This window comes from Mastigoproctus giganteus, chromosome 6 (assembly GCF_048544385.1).
Source record: "Mastigoproctus giganteus isolate SK-2022 chromosome 6, ASM4854438v1, whole genome shotgun sequence".
NCBI lineage: Eukaryota > Metazoa > Arthropoda > Arachnida > Uropygi > Thelyphonidae > Mastigoproctus > Mastigoproctus giganteus.
The window spans coordinates 221,588,775-221,610,555 of NC_143580.1; the positions used below are offsets into that span (position 1 = coordinate 221,588,775).

At 36.2% G+C, this 21,781-nt stretch overlaps 1 protein-coding gene across 2 annotated transcripts in view; it reads right to left on the reverse strand.

The window, feature by feature from the left end:
* The window catches only part of LOC150085009 (SANT and BTB domain regulator of class switch recombination), a 103,737-nt gene extending 82,630 nt beyond the window's left edge, over window positions 1-21,107 (reverse strand). For both annotated transcript variants that reach the window (XM_090375712.1, XM_090375710.1), the window contains exons 1-2: window positions 21,061-21,107; window positions 4,219-4,387 (exon numbers count right to left, since the gene is read on the reverse strand). In XM_090375712.1, the coding sequence (XP_090231838.1) occupies window positions 4,219-4,380 (162 nt within the window). In that variant the 5' untranslated portion in view covers window positions 4,381-4,387; window positions 21,061-21,107. The remainder of the gene's footprint in view (window positions 1-4,218; window positions 4,388-21,060) is intronic.
* Window positions 21,108-21,781: the final 674 nt, after the last annotated feature.

Consider the following 21,781-nt stretch of genomic DNA (forward strand, 5'->3'; position numbering starts at 1 on the left):
TCCGTTAGGCACCTCAGATCACAACTTGATGACTGTCTCTTCTCCAGTGGAGCCTTTATCTCATGGATATTCCCAACCTCGTATTGTTTGGCATTACAAGAATGCAAAATGGGATGACCTGTGAGATTTCTTTTCTTCTTTTCCTTGGTTGGATTACTGTTTCAAAACTTCTGATGTCAACGTTTGCTCGGATTCCATTCTTGCAGGAATGGAATCCTTTATCCCACACTCCACTTTAAAATCTCGTCCTTTATCTAAACCTCATTTTTTCCAATAAATGTGCTAAGGCTGCTCAAGAGAAGAATGTTGCATATCATAATTGACTTGTTTCTAATTCTTCAATTTCAATTTCTGCCTACACCAAAGCTCGCAACAATTGTAAAGCAGTTATTAATCAGTCCAAACTAGAGTTTGAACGGGCTAAGAGTAGAAAACTTGCTTTCTGGTCTCTTGCCAAAGCTATTGGCCACAACTTTTGCCCATCTCTGCTCCCACCTCTGTCCAAACCAGATGGTTTTGTTGTCACTTCAGCCAAGAATTAAGCTGACCCTCTGGCATCCCAGTTTTCTTCCAACTCCTTTATTAATGATATTGGTAAAACACATGCCACCATTCCCAACACGCTCCATTCAATGCCTCCTGTGGTCTTCCATCAAAAGGATGTCAGAAGGATTTTGACGAATCTTGATGCGAAGAAAGCTCCAGGTCCTGATGGCATTTCTTCACTTGTTCTCAAAACCTGTGCTCCTGAACTTACTCCTGTTCTTTGCCACCTTTTTTCACTTTCTTATTCCAAATGTGTTTTTCCTTCTGCTTGGAAATTTGCTCATATCCAGGCAGTTCCTAAAAAGGGTGACAAATCCTTCCCATCCAATTATTATCCCATTGCAATTACTTCTACTCTTTCTAAATTACCCACCAACTCTTAAACTATCTAGAAACCTTCTGTCTGATCAACGATCACCAGTATGGATTCCGTCTGTGTCGATCCACTGGCGATATTCTGGCTTCTGTTACTCATTTACAGACTAATTCAATGGAAAAGTTCGGTGAAACACCAGCAGCTGCTCTTGACATCTCAAAGGCTTTTGATCGTGTTTGGCATAAAGGTCTTTTAAACAAGCTTCCATCTTACTGGATAACCAATTACTGTTTTTAGTAATTGGTTATCCAGTTTTCTCTCTGATCGCTCACTGAGGATGATGGTAGATGGCTCTCTGTCTTCTAACTTCTCCACTAATGCCGGTGTTCCCCAAGGTTCAGTTCTTTCCCCCACTCTTTTCCTCTTGTATATTAATGACATTCTTCGATTGACTGGAATTCCTATTCATAGTTTTGCCGATGATAGCATATTGCATTCCACTTTCCATTTTGAGAAACCTTGCCCTGCTCAATCAGCTTCAACTTCTCGAAAATCTGCTACCAATTCCTTAAATGCCGATCTCCAGGTAATTCTCCAGTGGGGCAAAGACAACTTAGTTGATTTTAATCCTTCTAAAACTCAGTCTTATCTTATATCTCGCAAAAAGGATTCTTCTGCTCCTATGCTTATCTTTGGTGACACTCCGATTTCTAGGCAAAATGATATATCTCTTTTGGGGATTACTCTGACTTCTAATCTCTCTTGGAACAAGCACATTAAAAATATTGCTTCCTCTGCATCTAAAAAAACTTGGTTTTCTGTTTCGTTCTCAGTGTTACTTTTCTTCCAAACAGCTGTTCACTCTTTACAAATCGCAAATCCGCCATACCATGGAATATTGTTCCCACATCTGGGGTGGTGCCCCCAAAACCTCTCTCAGGCTTCTTGATTCTGTTCAGAAGAGGGCAGTTAGGTTGATTAATGATTCATCTCTAACAGAGTGTCTCCACTCGCAGTCTCATAGACGTACTGTTTCTGCTGTATGCCTCTTCTACAGATACTTCCATGGGCACTGTTCTTCTGAATTGGCTTCTATAATTCCCGTTCTCTCTTTCAAAACAGTCCGAACATGTGCCGCCACCAGCCAACATCCATTCACTGTCCAACTTCAAACTCACAGAACCAACTTTTCATCTTCCTAGTTTATTCATTCAACTGCCGTTTTCTGGAACAACCTTCCATTGTACATATTTCCTGAAAATTACAGTCTACAGAAGTTCAAGTCTAATGTCAACAAATATCTTCTTTTGTCTTCTCAACCTCCACCCCAAGCATGGTAATAAGTACTATAGGTTGTAATACCTCTCGTGTTTGGGGTTTACATAAGTAAAAAAAAAAAAACTTCCAAAATTACTCTTTAAGTGCAACTTAATATTAAACCCTTTCTCAGCCTAAGCCCTTCCCCCATATACAAATAACAATTGAGCTTACCCATCAATAATTACCAGAAATTTACAATTCTTAGCTTTCCTTGAATATTGCCTTATGGCTACTATCACATAACGTTACAAATGCTCACTTATTATTATTTTTTTTTTACTTAGCACTTCCTGGTACATAATAGGTTTATAACTAGTACCTTCGACATTATAAATCATTACTTTTACATATGCATCACAGAAATATCTCTCTCTTTGTTTTTATTCTGTTTTGTTATCCACTCTCATTCACCTATCCCTATTATTGCCCCTGTTAACTAGACAGTGTATTTTTCTCATTCATTCTTTTACAGTTTTAACACCCTTACATTTCTTATGTGCTATTTTCACTGACCCTAACTCTCATTCTTAATCCTTCCTATAGTTACACAGTCTTATTCTACCAGTCCTATTTAACATTAACTATAACAATCTGAATAATAATTATCCTTGGGACTTACTTTCGTGTTGCAGAGGGGCTTCATGGCCCCTGCCTGTTATCATACTTCCTCCTTCACCCTTCTTTGAAATGTCTCTGGCTGTAGAGGCAAATTTGGTTTAGTGTTGTTGTCCTTCTTACCCTCAAACACGCCTTGTGTCAGAATCGGCCTGGCATCTGTTTCTCCACACACTGTTGATTCCTCCAATATCATTACATCCCTAGTGGTTATTATTATCAAACACATTTCTCTCCTTCCCTGGGAGTACCATGTAGTCTTCTGGTAGCATCCAAACTTCCTTCCTATTCAGATGTTGCACAATGTCGCACAGTATTCTCTATACATTTGCCAAATTCAAGTTCTTCACTAATTTTTACCTCTTCCTTAACTGTAAGCCCTGCTTCTTCATGACATCTGTACTGAGTACTCACTCACTATTTATCTCTATTTTTCATTACTATTCCCCACCCCAAAGAAAACCACCACTCTGACATCAACACCCACTTCATTCTCCCTCTCTCTCTCTCTCTCTCTCTCCTGCTGCTCTGTTCATTTTTTTTTCACTAATATTCCCAAAACTCCTCCCTCATCACTGCCTTTCAACCAATGGTACATTTTTATTTCTCACTCTTTCCCTTCATTTACTCATAATCTTTCTTTTGTTACAGGTCTTACTCTGTCTAATCAAGTATTTCCCACCAAAAAAAGGAAGTATCAGGTGTTTTCCACTATACTACTGCCTGCTGAGCTGATCTGGTTGGCAACCCCAACTTTAGCAATCATTTTGACGCACCACGTCTGTTTCTTCACATTCACTGAAACAAAGGTTCAATTCTAATGTCCACTGATATCTTCTTGTTTCTCACCATCTAACAGTGGAGTAGAAGTTTTTGCATCTATATTTTATGATTCATAAAAGATTGGTCTCTTTCTTCCTCTCCAACCCTATACTACCGACCTTTATCATTTCTCTAGAAGGCTCAAACTTCATCTGGCAGTGCAACTAGCTATCCGATGATCATTCCATAATTAGTTTGCTTACTTCTAAAATGCCTACCCTCTGTTCCCTTACACTCTTATTAACAGCTTTACATCAAACAAAGATCCCGCAAAAGATTCCCAATAAACAAGCCATTTACCCAATCCTACTGTTTCAAATTCCTACCAAACCCATCCAATACATAAAAAAAATCTATAAGATTAATAACTTACAATACATATGTTCGTGGGGTAAGGAAAAGTTCCTCTTCTCACTGGTTTTCCTCTTTAGGCAACAAAATTTGCTAAACTGTCATTGTTATCATGGCAGAATAATTAACAATCCTTCACACTTTTTTTTTTTTAATTAGATATTTGCTATAATTCAAAAATGGTAAAAAAAAATTTTATTAATAAGAATTAAATATACGTAATAATTAAATTACTTTGTTAAACTAACCTGCTGTGTATCACAGGATGTAAGATATGTAAAGGCATTCCAGTTCTTCCCATAGCAACTAACAAAATCTTGTTGGGTAGCTAAAGTCTGCAAAATAAAACTTGTAAAGGGTGATAATGAAGAAGAAGACGGATGTAATCCTCCTGAATGAGAAGCACACATGACAATTCTGTGAAAAAACAAAAAAAAAAAAATTCAGTTCCATTATTATTAAATTTAATATTAAGAAAATTAATTAGTTCTGCATCATAATATGAGAAAATAATCACCAAAATTATGTAATAAGTATGTGAAAATTGTGTCACAGAAATTAGAATTAGCATTAGGAGTGGCAAATGGTGCAAGAAAGCAAGCTTATACATAGGACAAGCAAAAAAAAAAACCCCCCCCCATTTCACAAATTCATTCCATCGGATAGTTTGCCTAGTTTTTCCTTGAATTTATTTAAGTTTTCGGTTTCCACAACAACAGATGGAAATTTGTTACAACAATCAACTGCCCATTGGCTAAAGACAAACTTCTGCATCTATTCTGCATCCATCCTTCCTCGATTTGAATTAGTGTCCCCTCGTGTGTGATCTGAGCAAGAGTAAGAACACCATCAGCACAGAGCCTGCTCAATCCATTCAATGCCTTAAATACCTCAATCACATCACCTCGCAGGTGCCTAGTCTCCAGACACTGCAATTTTCAGAACTGAAGCCTTTCTTCATAAGAGCACCCATTTGTTCCAATCAGCAATCTCATTGCCCTTCTCTGTACTCATTCCAGTAGCTTCACATCCTAAAATGAAGCCTCCAGACCTATATGCAGAACTCAAGATGTGGCCTGACCACTGCCTTCATATCCCTGCTAGCAAAATTCCTGTATATCATCGACAAAAACCCCATGAGCTGTCCTGAGCCTGTCTGCATTGCTCAGAGAATGTCATATCCAACTGAACAATTATCCCCAGATCTTTTTCATTGTCCACTACCCTGAAGGTAGTACCACACAGTTGGCACATTACTTTGGGGTTACTGTTAGATACCCATATGCAGTACTTTGCATTTGTCTGTATTAAACTTCAGTTGAAATTTCTCATTCCACCTGCTTAACTTTTGTAGGTCTTGTTGCAATAGCACATACCATCATTCCTGCCATTAACCACCCTGCCAGCCTTTGTATCATCTGCAAACTTGGACATTAAGCCTGATATGCCTTCATCAATATCACTGATAAATATAGAACACCAAACCCCGGGGGATTCCACTAATAACATTAGTCCATCAAGAGCCATGCCCATTGATTGCCACTCTTGTCTTCTCCCACTCAACCATTCCTTTATACATAGCAGCAACTTGCCCTTAATGCTGCACTGCTCCAATTTGTACAGTAGTCTTTTAAGTGCAACAGTATCAAAAGCTTTCCTGAAATCCGAGTATGACATTAAAATTATTTTTTACATCCAGTTCCTTTGTGACCACATCATAGTAACCAATCAAATTGGGCAAACAAGATTTCCCCTTAAAAAATCCATGTTTGAAATATAATTGCAGCTTTGTCTAGATGATCCTGCATTACTTCTTTTAATAATAGTCAATTATTTTCCCTGGAACAGAAGTTAAACTAATAGGTTTGCGATTACTCGTGTCAACCTTTGATCCCCTTTGTGCATTGGGGACACATTTGCACATCTCCAGTCTACAGGGATCTCCCTTGACTCCAAGGATACGTTCATAATTATGGATAGATCCCATCTATTCCAAGTGCCTTTCTTATGTTTAATTTCAATAATTTCTCTTCCACTTTCCTCTCAGTTATTACAAAATCATTTAGCTCCCTGTTAGAGCTTTATAAACTTCTGACATACCCTTCCCTAAATAATTCCTCATGTGTGAATGTAGGTGCAGAATCCTCATTCAGTTTGTCAGCATTCTGATCAGGATCATCAACAGTTGAACATCAATATGAATTAGACAAATCTGATTAATTTCCTTCCTTCTAGAGTTTACATAAGTAAAGAAGTCTTTGCTGTTTTTCTTTGCATCCCTTGCCAAAGATTTCTTGTAATCTGCCTTAGCCCCTTGTGACTTATTACAGACTAGTTTATATTACGAGGCTTCTGTGTGGCCCAAAAATTTATATACATTCCATTCACTTTTCTTCTCTGCCACAAGTTTCATCAGACATCCATTTAGGCCTATACCTCGAAGAGTATTTCTTGGTTGGTATGAAAAGCCTGGTATCTTCTATGATTAATTCCTTGAATGCTTCCCGTTTAGAATTTGCTGGTTTTAACATAATCAGCTGGTCCCACTGAATAGAATTTAAAAACTATCTGGGACCACTGTAGTCACCTTTACAAAAGAAAAAACCCCTCCCTTTACCTTGATGGTAGTTACATCTTTAAGTCAATCCCTTTAAGTAAATTTTGGTATGTAATCTGGAATTCAAAATAAGAAAACATCAAGCAAAGAAATGTGTTCAATTCTGGACAGTTACAGAGCTTAGGCTTTTTCAATTTTAAAAAATGGCTATGAAGTTTGAATGTCTAAGAATGGAAAACAATAGAATGAGGAACATTTTCAGTTCCTCATTATTATTGTTTCAATAAATAAGAAATTCTCTAAACCTGGATTAATCTTTGTATTCTTAACATGAATTATTTATCCATGTTCAAGGTCAGTACTAGTAAAAAAATAAAAGATATTGTCTATTTGAAATGCTCTTCAGATAACTCTTAAGCAGGAGATAAGTTAAATTAACAAAGGGATTTCCTCTGAAAAAAATTAACAACCATATAAGTGAAAAAAATTAACAACCATATAAGTAAAAAAATATGAGAAATAGCTACACTTTGAGCTTCCAAGGGTCTGGTTTTCAATTGTCCATTCTTAGTTTTTTGAAGGCATATCCTTTCTCTCCTCTTTTACTTTGTTTGGAGTTATGCTGACCCTCTGACTTCCACACTTAACCTTGCCATTATATAAGATAAAAATATCAGATCAAACACATCCATTGCAGTGCTCTAACTGACTTACAGCATACTAATAAACTTACAAGTGAGTTAATTCTTCTGTTGTTACTATCCGAAGTCTAAGGCCACATTACTTTTTTTAGGAAATGGATGGAAATAAGAAAATACTGCACCTCTTTCCAAACATGGAATGGTTTCAGTGCTCATTTTGCTGTCCTTGAGACTTGAAGCCTGGATGTAGTCCCATCTTCAATATATTCAACAACATTGAGTTTCACAAATAAGTGAATGTGAGCATAACAAATAGAAAATACAGTACAATGTACTTGGCAAAAAATTATTTCATTACTATTGGCAAACTTTTAACATCAGCATTTTTATCAGAATAAAACTATAAGAATAAACGTGTACACTCAGTGCAAAACACCAAACAATTCAACCCTATTAACCTTCTATTATTCACACCCTCAATTTTAACAAGGACACTTATGTGGTATCTGTGTAATCTTCTTTTTTGTTTTGATTATAAAAAAATTAATTTTTAGATTTTTTACTGAAATAAAAATATTGATCAATTAATTATGATTTGCTAAACTAAATTAAAATAAACAAGAGAAACCAATAATAATAAGAAAGTTTTCATCATATTTTTTAGAATTTTCAAAGTAACTGATCCCACAGCTCAAAACCCAAGACAGACTTGTGTGGTATTGTCTGTGCTTTTGTTAGCTGTTTATGTTTAGTCAGTGAAATCAAAGCTTTATGGCAAGGCTAGACATTTTTTGCTGGCATCTCACACACCATGCAGAAATGGAAGTTGCCTAGAAGTAGCTTTTGTTCACCTGGCATGTTAAATGCCAAACAATTTAATGTCTCAAAGTTCAGAGTATATCCAAACGAAAACAGAAAATACTGTATAACCAGTTACAAATTATTGGTGAGCAAAGGTACATGAGAGAATTTCATATCATATCATTTACAAATTTTAAAAAATAACAGAAAAATTTTAAAATATGACACCTATCAGACACTTGTTAGCAATAGAAGTTAAAAAAATTAGCACTTTATTAAAACTGATATTACTTTATGCTTTGAAAATTTACTTTGAAGTAATTGACAAGAATAAGCAAAACTGGAAATCACAAATAAATTAAACTGGAAGTTGTACAATTTTATGATGAGATCACCTGGCATCCTACTTACATATAGAGCTTATTATGATTTTAATACAGGAATTGGTAAAAAGAAATAGTAATATAAATATAGTAGAAACTTTGATTTTCAAAAATTATAATTAATAACAAACGAAAAAGTAAAGCAAAATTTTTAAACTTAAAGTGATGAAAAAGGAAAGGTAGCAAATTAAATTACACAGAATTTAGTTTCTCAAAAAAAATTATACTATAATCTACTTATATCATAAACAAGAATGTAAATGTGAACTCCAATGTCACAAATGAATACATGAATTTTATTGAGCATCCAATATCAAGTTTAATCAAAATTCATTCTGCCAGAGCAGTGCTATTATATGTATGTAAGGAGATGGACAGATAAATGTGGCAAAGCTAATAGGCAATACTGCATTTCTGAGAGATACACCTAAAAAAAAAAAAAAAAAAAAGCTCTAGAAATAGAAAGAGCCTATCACAGTCAGTTGAATGATTAGAGACTATAAACCGGAGAGTGCCAAACTCAGAATGGCTCATGAGAAATATCAACGGCTAAAAGGAGCTCATCCACATTGAAGTGTAGGTGAGCAATACACTACGGTACACTGCAGTAAGGCCACTGGTGTGCATGCAATGTACTTGAACTTTTCTATAAGCTACTGAGAATGCTAAGGTAAACAGACACACTGCAGACCATTCATGCATCTGTGATCAGGAATTGTTTTTTCATTTGATATCATTTTTCGTTTTCATGAAAATAAAAAATGACAAATTGCCTTGGTCCTGAACTGGTATTCAAACAAACAACACTAATCCCTTAGGAGTGGTCTGTTATTTATTTATGATGTATCCCACTATGAACACACAACTTTTCAAACCTAGACAAACTATTCATATAAACTGCCTTGACAGAGGGGATCTGAGGAAAAAATTTTCAAATAATGATACTTGAAACAACAAGTACCATTATTTGAAACAATGATACTTGAAATATCATGTCTCACTGAGGTGTAAAGCAACCATTTACATGAATTTAATTTCAAAAGATAATCTAATTAATGCAACTGAATAACCTGGGCACAGGATTAATCATAAGCCCTAAACAATTGTCTTATTTCTCTAGGTGTGAAATTATTTTACATGCCATTATTTAGACTGTTTCAGAGTTTGTCTCTTCAACAGTGGGCAGGAAAGTAACACCCTTACAGGAGCAGACAACCTATGGATGAAATATTCCACATGAGTAAATTTCAAATAGAAGCATCAAACATACAAAAGGGACAAAATATTTAATAAATAAATAAATTTAAGTTTAAACTCTGCATGGCCAAAACATTTTACAAGGTTTATAAAATACAGTACTTTAATGTATCTTACAATAAACTTAGTTTACTCTTAGCCATGTACAGAAATGAGGCTTGTGCTAACTCATATGCATTAATATTTTAATCTGCCGAAGGTCATAATGCCCAACACCAAATAAGTCAAAATACCAATACATTAGAATGCCACCACTACAAATGCTGAACAAGTCAAAACATCGACACCTCAAAACATTCAAAATGCTAACTTTAAACTGCTAACACCGTCAAAAAACTGAAAGTAGCAATATGAGGACACTTCAAATTGCCAATTTATCCCATTCAACAAACTCAAAATTGCTGGCTAGTACAAATTCCAACTGATCAAAACACCAATTAGTTGGAATGCCACAGGTTAAAATGTCAACCAATTGGTCAAAAGAAATCTTTTAGGTACTCTCAAATTTTGGATAAATCTAGTGGCATATTATCCTATAGCCATGTTGTACCACAGCCATGAGTTTGGAGGGATGCAAAATGAAAAATAGAAAACTGAGAAAATTACATTAAAAAAAAATTTGCTTGCATCAGGATCCAAGCTCATTATGACAGCCACTTGATAAATCCTTTCCAGAAGTCCAGAAACCCCCCCCCCACAGCAGCTGCAGCAGAAAGGCACACTGTGACTGGGTTTGTTTGTTATTTGATTTTTAGGAGCATTAGCAACTAAGGCCATATTGCTCCGGGGATATGTGGTGGTCATTCCCTGACCTTTCCGCATCCTCTGTATTTGGTGGTCATGGGCTCGAACCCCGGTCTAATCAAGAAGCGTGTGCTACACACTGCTGCTCCTGGCTACGGAGGCACCCTGTGACTGGGAATCATGATGAAGATGGATGTACAACCAAAACCGGTTGATTCCATAAAAAAAAATAGGTTACAAAATTTTCTTGGGACCCATATGATAATAATCAGTTGGAAATACAGCCAAGTTTTCATCACAAAAACCTTGATCTACAATAAGGTGGTAAAATCTGAAATTCATCAAAAAACTTACCATCATAAATTTTATTTATATTATTAACAACAGACACATTTTACATAAAAAATTTACATAATCTAATTGTTTGGTAATAAAAGCTGTTGGCATTTTGAATAGTTAGAATTTTTAATACTAAGCATTTTAACATATCCTCGTGTCTGACTTTCGTTACTCATATCTAATAGAGACCGATGTTAATACTCTTTAGCACATGCTTGGCATTTCTCCGAACCAAATCAATTAGAATTAAATTCAGTGATGTAACTTTATCTACAGCCAAGTATCAAAAATTTACTTTTGCTTTTCATTAATATAATTCTATGTAAGAAATTATTTAGAGATACCTGAATGAGCAACATGATTACAGATGATAGAGAACAGTTTGAGATCATCAACAAACAGTAATCTTAAATGCTTTCAGAGTCAGTGCTGGATTAAGGCACAGGCTAACAGAGCAGCCACCTGGAGCACCATTCTTACTGGCATGCCAGAAGATGAAGAGCAAGGGAAAAATTTTTTTACAAATCCTTATGCAGATTTCTAGGATATGCAAAGGGGCACCAGAATAACCGTTCTGCCCGGGGACTGAGAATACTTTAGTCCAGCCCTCTTCACAGTGTTAATAAGGGGAAGGTCATTTGTGAATATATTCAAGAGGAGGGGTCCAACAGAGGAGCCAGGGAACAGTGCTGCTAGGAGGCAGTGAGTGAATTATGAAAAAAGATAAAATGGTTTTTCTGAGAGAAGCTACTGTGAATCTATTTCATCAATACTTTCAGAAGAATAATTGACTATACTGCTAATTAAATGGTGCATTATAGCCATAGTTGCCAATGCACCAATAAAATCCAAAACAAACCAAACTGCTAAAATTAAATGTTTCCTTCCCATTTTGAAGATGCATTGACAGATAATAATGGTAGGTTGAATATTAACAGAAAGGCATGTTGGACTCAGGTAGTAGTTTTTCTTCAAAACAGTTAATGGGATGTTATCTGCACTGTTTAGTTTTAAAGACTAAAGTTTGTCTTTGATTCCAAGATTCAGTTGGAATCAAATGTTCATTCATTATTCATCATCAGCTGAAATAATTCCTTCAGTGGTATGAAGGATTGTGTGTAGTAAAGGGTGATAGCAAAGCAATTAGAAAATGCAAAACAACAGATTCTGATCTTGTGGTTGGGGTTGCCTAGATCAATACTTTAGTCCAGCCCTCTTCACAGTGTTAATAAGGGGAAGGTCATTTGTGAATATATTCAAGAGGAGGGGTCCAACAGAGGAGCCAGGGAACAGTGCTGCTAGGAGGCAGTGAGTGAATTATGAAAAAAGATAAAATGGTTTTTCTGAGAGAAGCTACTGTGAATCTATTTCATCAATACTTTCAGAAGAATAATTGACTATACTGCTAATTAAATGGTGCATTATAGCCATAGTTGCCAATGCACCAATAAAATCCAAAACAAACCAAACTGCTAAAATTAAATGTTTCCTTCCCATTTTGAAGATGCATTGACAGATAATAATGGTAGGTTGAATATTAACAGAAAGGCATGTTGGACTCAGGTAGTAGTTTTTCTTCAAAACAGTTAATGGGATGTTATCTGCACTGTTTAGTTTTAAAGACTAAAGTTTGTCTTTGATTCCAAGATTCAGTTGGAATCAAATGTTCATTCATTATTCATCATCAGCTGAAATAATTCCTTCAGTGGTATGAAGGATTGTGTGTAGTAAAGGGTGATAGCAAAGCAATTAGAAAATGCAAAACAACAGATTCTGATCTTGTGGTTGGGGTTGCCTAGATCAAGTGGTTTTAGAATTGAGCTTAACTAAGTTCTAGAACAGTTCCAAACACTTTTGATGTTTGTTTTGCAGTGATGATGTTTTGGTACACAGCCTGGATAACTTACCCAATCTCTCATCCTAAATTTCTTGAAAGTGGTAAAATGCATTATTCTTCATATACTGATTTGTGAAATTATCTCACTGCAATACCAGCTGAGGAATCTGCTATTGCACAGTCTTAATATAAAATAATTTTTAAGAAATCCACCTCAAAAACTGTATAATTAAAAATCGGCAATGAACATTTTTTGGGCACTTCAGCTATTGCCCAGCCTGGTGTTTTGAACCCAATGAACAAATACATGCATGACATCAGATATGGAACTTAGTCCAATAGTGTTAAAATTAACCACATATTAACTTCAAGCAAACATTTGAAGGCCATAAGTTTTCCACTTCTGCTATAGATCAAAGTAGTAGCTGACTGTGAGTCGATATACAGTTTCTGCAACATATGATGAGTTAACTTAATATTTTGAAGAAAATTAAAAATTAAACTTCCATTCACAACACCATCTAAGCAAGCAACTCATATATTTGGAACCTGATGTTCATAAACAGACTGAATAACTTCGTGAACATTAGCCATAATAGCCTTTTTGGCTTAAGTGGAATGTCAAGTAATCATATGAAATTGATTAAGAACAATTTAAGAATGGTCTCTTTGCAGTTTTTTTTTTTTTTTAATTATTTATGGTGATCCCACACAGGAAAGGTATGGAACCTGTAGTATTCTAGTACAATGTGTAGTGGGTTCAAGGTTCAGAAGATAATTGATGGTGGAATTCAATTTCTGAAGCTTGCAATTTTCAGGAAATGAATATAATGAAAGGTAGTTCCAAAGAAAAGTAGGAAGACGAATCAATGAGGAAAAGGAGGAAAGTGAGCGTAGAGTCAAACTGTGAGTGTAATGATGTAGAATTACTGCTGTAATTCAGAAAAAACAGTGATCATGGAAATATCTGTAGAAAAGGCATTAGCATTAGTAGAGGGATATGACGCAAGAAAGCAAGCTTATACAGAATCTGCCAAAAAAAAAAAAAAAAACTTTCCCATTTCACCCATCCATTCATTCCACGAGTTTGTCCAGTTCTGCCTTGAATTTATTTAAGCTATCAACTTCCACAATGATTGATGGAAGTTTGTTCCAGCAATCAACCACCTGCTGACTAAAGGCAAATTTCTGTATGCAGCAGAAACAATGAACAGTTCTGTTTGATTGGGAGTGGAGTGAGTTGGTATGTGATGAGTCATTAATTAACCTGACCACCCCTTTAGACAGTATCTAGATTTAAGAGAGTAATAGTCTCACATCTGGTTCATTTTTTTCATTTGATTTTATTGGTGCAAAAATGTTGAACGTTATAATGTGCCACTCACATCTGCGATGATACCCCTCATGTGAGTATAATATTCCATAGCAGGGCAAATTTGTAATTTATACAGAGACAATAGCTATTTAGCAGAAGAGTAATGCTAAAAGTAAAGGAAAAAACCTAAAATCTAGTGTTTTTGATACAGTGGAAGCAATATTTGTAACATGCTTATGCCATGAAAGTTTAGAAATCAGTCAGTAACAATATATCATAACATCTAGAAACCCACATGTTGCTGAAGAAGAGAATCGCAGCAGCACCATTTTTGCGTGCGAAATAAGACAGGATGGGATTTGGTTAAATAAGTTTTTAGGGCCTTCTGTAGGCAAGATGTAATCTTGCCCACAGAAGCATGATTATGTCTTGCTTCTGTGGGCCTTGGAGAAGATGGCGTCTTCCACTGAGGGGACTATGCTTTTTTTCATTCACAGCCATACACCCATGATTCATCACCAAAAATTATGGAAGTAATATAGGCAGTAGTAGCATCACACTGATGAAGATTCTAACATGCAAGGACTCGCTGCTCTCTGCAATCATCAGTGAGGATGCAAGGCAAAACATTTTCTGACACCACATCACATTCCAAAACCTGTTAAAATTAATTGACATGTCCCGTAAGAAATAATATTTTACTACCAAATTCATGGATAATTAAATGCCAATCACTCCTGATAATAAATATTACAAACACAAGTGATTAAATCATTAGTTTTTGAAGGTAAAGGGTAGCCGGAGCAGGGATCATCTTTGATAGACAAGAGGTCCTCTTTAAACTTTGCAAACCACTGAAAGGAGTTTGAACAACAGAGTCTTCTCTGAAAGCTGCTTTTAACATTTCATGGATCCTGTTGACTTTTTTCCCTAATTTGAAACAAAATTTGATAAAAATTTTCTGCTCAGTAATATCACTCATTTTATACCTCAATCAGATCACCTCGCAGGTGCCTTATCTCCAGATGCTGCAATTTGCAGAACTTAAGCCTTTTCAGTAAGAGCAACACTTTGTTACACTCACCAATCTCATTGCCCTTGTTTGTCCTCATTCTAGCAGTCTACATCCTTCCTAATATGAGGCCTCCAAACCTGTATGCAGTACTCCAGGTGTGGCCTGACCACTGCTATATGCAAGGGGATGATCAACTCCTTATCCCTGCTAACAAAATTCCTTTATATGATTGACAAGACCCCCATGAGCTACTCTTCAGCCTGTCTCCAGTGCTCAGAAAACTTCATATCTGACTGCACAATTAACACCAGGTCTTTTTCATTCTCCACTATCCTGAGTGTCGTACTGAACAGTTGGTATGTGATTCTGGGTTTATTTCTACCCATATACAGTACTTTGTATTTGTCAATGTTAAACTTCAGTGCCACTTTTCAGCCCACCAAACTTTTCTAGATCTTGTTGCAGTAGCATACTGTCGTTAAAAACCCTGCCAACCTTTGTATTATCTGCAAACTTTTACATTAAGCCTGATAGACCTTTATCAATATCATTAATAAATATACAAAACAAAAAAGGCCCAACACCAAACCCTGGAGGACTCCACTAATAACATTAGTCCACAAAGAGCAGTGTCCATTGATTACAACTCTCTGTCTTCTCCCACTCAACTATCCCTTTATCCATAGCAGCGACTTGCCCTTAATGCGTACTGCTCCAATTTGTACAGTAGTCATCCATGAGCAACAGTATCAAAAGCTTTCCTGAAATCCAAGTATATGATATAAAAATTATTTTTTGCATTCAGTTCCTTTGTGATGACATTGTAGTATCCAATCAAATTGGTCAGACAAGACTTCCACTTAACAAACCCATTTTGTGTCTGAACTAAACTGCAGTCTTGTCTTGATGATCCTTCAGTGCTTCTTTAACCACTAACTCCATTATTTTTCCCGGAACAGAAGTTAAACTAACAAGCCTGTAATTACTCGTATCACCCTTTGTGAATTGGGGATACATTTGCACATCTCCAATCCGTGGGGATCCCCCCCCCCCACAGATTGGAGATGTGCAATTAGGGTTTGCTTACTTCCTTTGCTGCCTCCTTTAATATAACTGGATAGATCCCATCCACCCCGGGTGCCTTTCTTATGTTTAATTTTAACAATTTCTCCTCCACTTTGTTCTCAGTTTTAAAAATCATTTAGCACCCTCTTAGAGTTTAATAAGCTTCTGGCCTCCGCTTCCCTACAGAATTCCTCATGTGTGAATGTAGATGCAAAATACTCATTCAGTTTGTCAGCTATCTGATCAGAGTCATCAATAATCCTACCATCAATATCAAGTGGACCAATCTGATTCACCCCCCTTACTTCTACATAAGTAAAGAACTCTTTGCTGTTTTTCTTTGCATCCATTGCCAAAGATTTCCCATAATCTGCCTTCACTTGCCTAACCTCCTTTGTGACTTGATTACAGACTAGCTAATATCTACCATAGGCTTCTGTGTCTCCTGTGGCAGAGAACAAAAATCCTACGGATTTTTCTTCTCTGCCACAAGTCTCATTACTTCATCCGATATCCCTTTAGGCCTAAACCTTGAACAGTATTTCTTGGTTAGAACAAAAAAGTCTAGCAGCTTCCAAGATTACTTCTTCGAATGCTTCCCATTTAGAATTTGCTGTTGGTATCATGATCACTTGGTTCCGCTGTATAGAATTTAAAAACTGTCTGAGACCATTATAGTCACCTCTACAAAAGAAACACCCTTCCCTGTATCCCTGATGGTAGTTACGTCTTTAAGTAAATCCCACATCAGTAAGCTGTGATCACTACCACCTAGTGGTTCCTTTATCTGCAGATTCTTAATGTACGAATAATTATTGCTGATAATCAAATCAAGAGTATTACTCCCACTTCACTTGTTGTCCCTCAAACATGCTGCTGTAGAAAACAATCCTCCAATAAATCCACAAAAGTCTTGCTAATGTGCAAGTGACCAACCGCAAGTTCCAGTCTATATCTGAGAAATTAAAATCCCACATTATAAAACAATCTGATTTACTGACCCACTCGTATTACAAGATTTTATTAATTTTTATAACTAGACTAGCCATATTGTAGTGTTCAATAATAATGCTTTATAGCCACATATTTTCCTAGGAACCGCGTGTTAAAATCGGTGTGGAAGGGGAGAATTTAATGATCACTTAAACATACCAACGTTTCCTATTTGCCAAGACGTGAGGAAATGAAAGGACTAAGAAGGGAACAGGCATTCTGGTGTTATCAGACACTCAGTCTAAAACACTGATGGAGCCAATATCTTTCTATTTCAGAGGATTGAGGAGAAGTCCAGTTGGCCTGCCTCCCTAAAATCCACTCATGCACACCTTCTCGATGGTAAACCTTGTTACATCACTTAGGTGGCAACAAACGTGTAGAGTGGTTCTCTTCAAGATGCCTGGTCAGCGCAAAGAGCAAAAGACCAAACCCTCCAGCACATGACAAAATGATGAAACAAATGGCCCTCAGTCCCCAGCGGCTTTCACTCCCCCTCTTATGGCAGCAAGATGATCAGAGTGGAAGCAGAGGGTGCTAAGAATCTCTGGATATGACCAGGCTGCCATGCAAGGAAACTGAACTTGGCCTGTTACAACGTAAGATCGCTCATCGGTAAAGATAGGATATTAGAGCTAGAAAAGGAATTAGAAAATGTGAATTGGAATATCATCAGTTTGGCTGAAACAAGAAAAAGAAATGAATCACTTATAAGTTTATCAAGTGGAAATCTGTTGTACACCAATGGAAACAGTGAAAGGAGTGAAGGTGGAGTTGGCTTTCTGGTCCATACAGTTATGAAAAACACATTTTGGTGTTTTTTATAACTGTATGGACCAGAAAGCCAACTCCACATTTTGGAATTCAAAAGTACATCACCAAGTGTGTCAAGACTACTGCTCAGGATTTCTAAAAGTACAAACTAAAAAATTAAAACTAAAGGTTATAACGGTTTATGCACCAACATCAAGCCACAATGATGAAGAGGTTGAAGAAATGTTCACAAAAATTGAGTCTTCTAGACAAGCAGAAAGCCCACTACAGGCAGGCAAGGCAATTGCCTCCAGGCCCGAGCCCTTTGGGGGGCCCCGGCCTGTTTGGCTGTCTCCTGTTTTTGCAACTTTCATTAACATGTTAATGAAATAACATGCCAGAACATGTTATTTGCCTCTGGGCCCAAAAAAGATAGCTACGCTAGTGCCACTACACTATCATTATGGGGGACTTCAATGCTAAGGTTGGAAAGAGACAAAACAGTGCAGAAAGGGGAACTATAGGAAATTTTGGAATTGGTGAAGGAAATTTGCCTTTAGCCAGCGGGTGGTTGGTTGGTGGAATAGACTTCTATCCCTTGTCGTGGAAGTTGATAGCCTAAATAAGTTTAAGGCTCAGCTGGACAGGTATTTCGAACCAACAGTGGGGTGAAGTGGAAGTGGTTATTTTTTATTTATTTTTTTTTATTTTTATTTATTTATTTTTTTTGGCTGATGCTGCATAAGCTTGCTTTTTTCCATCAAATGCCTCTACTAATGCTAATGCTAAATGAAAGAGGTGAAAGACTTGTGGAATTTGCAGAATCTCGACGATTGTTAGTAATGAACATATTTTTCAAGAAAAGGGTGAACAGAAATTGGACATGGAAGAGCCAAATGGATTAATAACTAATGAAATTGACTTCATCCTCACTAACAGAAGATATATCGTGAATGATGTTACCGTCCTGAACAAGGTAAATACTGGAAGTGATCACAGAATGGTAAGTTGCACACTTGATATAGATATAAGAAAAGAAAGAAAAAACTGACTCAAGTAAATAAAATGAAGGTCTTTGAGATAACAGAAGAAGAGAAAAAGCAGTATGTACTGGAACTTAAGAACAAGTTCGAGCTTCTCCAGACTGCTCAGGACCAAGATATCAACGAGGAATATTACAACTTTCTGAAAGTGATAAAGCCCAAGAAACCTATAGGTAAAAAGAAATCCAAAGAAGAAAAAATTAGTCAAGAAACACTTGTCACGATTAACCGAAGACGACAAATGAAGAGCAAGATAAACACTGACAGGGAGAAAATTGAGTATACTGAGTTATGTAAAGCCATTAGAAAGAGAATCAGAGAGGACATAAGAAGATTTAACACAAGAGAAGTAGAACAAGCATTAAGGGAAAACAAAGGACTTAAATCAAAAGCCATGAGCAGTAATACAGAAAGATGAATGATACTGAAACTGAAGAATAGCGATGGTGTACTTATAAATAGCAGAGAAAGCATAATTCAAATAGCAGAAGACTACTACAGAGAATTATACAAGGAGCGAGGGAATGATGCCAGCAATGGGGAAGATGGATCACAAATTAGTAACACATATGACATACCTGATATCCTTCCTAATGAGGTAGAACAACTTTGCTGCATAAATAAGGAGATAATCAGAAATTGGAAATTATAGACCAATTAGCTTGTTATCCCACATTTACAAGTTGTTCACAAGGGTCATTACTAACAGATTAGAAAGAATACTTGATGAGAATCAACTGAAAGAGCAAACTGGCTTTAGGACAGGATTCTCAACTGTGGATCACTTCCACGTAATATCACAGCTAACGGAGAAAGCAAATTAATATAAAACACCATTATGCTTGGCATTTTGGATTATGAAAAGACAAGGCACATATATTATGATTTTGAAGAAAATATATGAGAACACTACCTCCTTTATTAGACTAGAAAAACAGTAGGAAATTTAAAATTGAGAAAGGAGTTCGGCTAGGAGAAAATATTTCCAAAATTGTTTACTGCTGCCCTTGAAGCTTTCAGAAGATTAGACTGATCACAGAAAGGAGTCAATGTGAATGGAGAGTACCTAAACCATTTACAATTTGCAGATGACATTTTGGTCATAAGTCACAATCCCAGAGAATTAGAGGAAAACCTTAGTCAGTTATGCAGAGTTAGTAAGGATTTTGGACTAAAGATGAATTTGGCTAAAACAAAAGTAATGATGAACAAGTATGCCACAGAAAGGAATATAATGATTGCAGGAGCAGTAATTGAAAAGGTGGAGTCATATACTTATCTAGGACAAGTCATTGGCTGTATTAATGATAAATGGCTGGAAGTCAAGAGAAGAATAAATTTTGGATGGATAGCATTCAGGAAATATAGTCGCATACTGAGGAGTAATATCCCAATTTGTCTGAAACGTAAAATAATGAACCAATGTATACTCCCCACCATGACTTATGGAAGTGAAACCTGAGCACTCCAAAAAGAATGGAAGAGAAGCTGAGAACGACACAGTGAAGAATGGAGCGAATTATATTAGGAATCAGACTGTTAGATAAGAAGACAAACACATGGAGTAGGCAGCAAACTCAAGTAAAGGACATTCTTATCAAAACTAAAGAACTAAAATGGTCTTGGGTGGGACACATAGCTCGAAGAAATATTGACAGATGGACTAAGAAAATAACAGAATGGTACCAAAGAGGAGCTAGAAGAAAACCTGGAAGACAACGAGAGGGATGGTCAGATGAAATTCTTGAGTTTGTGGGTAGTAAATGGATGGCCACTGCACAAAACAGAATGAACTGGAAAGTTGCTGGAGAGGCCTTCATCCTGCAGCGGATTGAAAATGGGTGATGATGATGATAAGAAAATAAACTGCTAAGTTTATTTGGATTCGATCTTGATCATCACATCTTATATTAATTCTTTTTTTGTTTTATTTTTAAACGGACTACTGCATCCTTTAATGCATTTTTTGCAACAAGAAAGAATTTGTATAACCCTGTTAAAAAAAATAATAACGATAAAAATTTAAAAAAAAAGCATAAATGAAAATTTCTAAATACAAAAAAAAAGCAGACTAATCGACTAAGTTGTTAATTCAAGAATGATATAGATGGAAGGACGGCATATTAGCACCAGGGGCTCACATTTGGTGAGTATGGGCTTGGCACACCCAGGGTCCTGAGCTGGATATCATCATTCTTCTCTTTCTTGGTGATTCCTTTCTACTTCTCTCTCTGGGTAACTCAGAATTTTTTTTTTTTTTTTTTTTTGTCAGTGCGGCATAAGCCTCAGGCTTCCTTGCACCTTATGGCTAATAATAATAATACACGCGAGAAAATTTTTCTCTTACCTATTTTCTTTTTTTCATGTGGGCGAAAGATGAATTACTTTATGTGCACGTGATTCAAGTTACAAATCATGCGTCCATTAAAATATTTTTTATAAGGTTTCATACTAACTCAAAAGAAGGGAGTACTACCCAGGTGACCAGGGAAAAGTAGCCATTTCAAACATCTACATCACACAAATATTAATTTTAGATTACCTAAGTAATCTCTAAACCTAACGTTACAAAAGCCATGATCGGGCAAGAATCTGTTGCCTAGCAACGAAACAAAAAACCAATAAAACAGCACTACTCGCAAATCTGATTGGAAGAATCCCCTAGAAACAACTTCCTCCCGATTGGACAGTTATATATGCTCCTGCAATTATAAGTTTGTTCATTCTGTGTCTTGTATCCTATTTTATAGAAAAAAAATAAATGTCTCAAAAAAATTCTAGTACGGAAAATACTAATTTTTAAGGTGGGGGAATTAAATTTATATTTTAATGCAATAAATGTAATATACACGCTGTGCAATTGGTGTACATCGACCCCGATCCAATCATGGCAGCTTTTAGCCATAATTATGACGACACCCCTTGGATTCAAGAAAAGCCCCTATGTACTAGAAATGTTAAAATATTTCCCTACTTTACAAAGGGAGATCAAACTGTACATTGAGTAATTATAGACGTTTAGTTCATTTGTATTCCCATGAAAATAATGGAATTATTTTCCCTGGAAT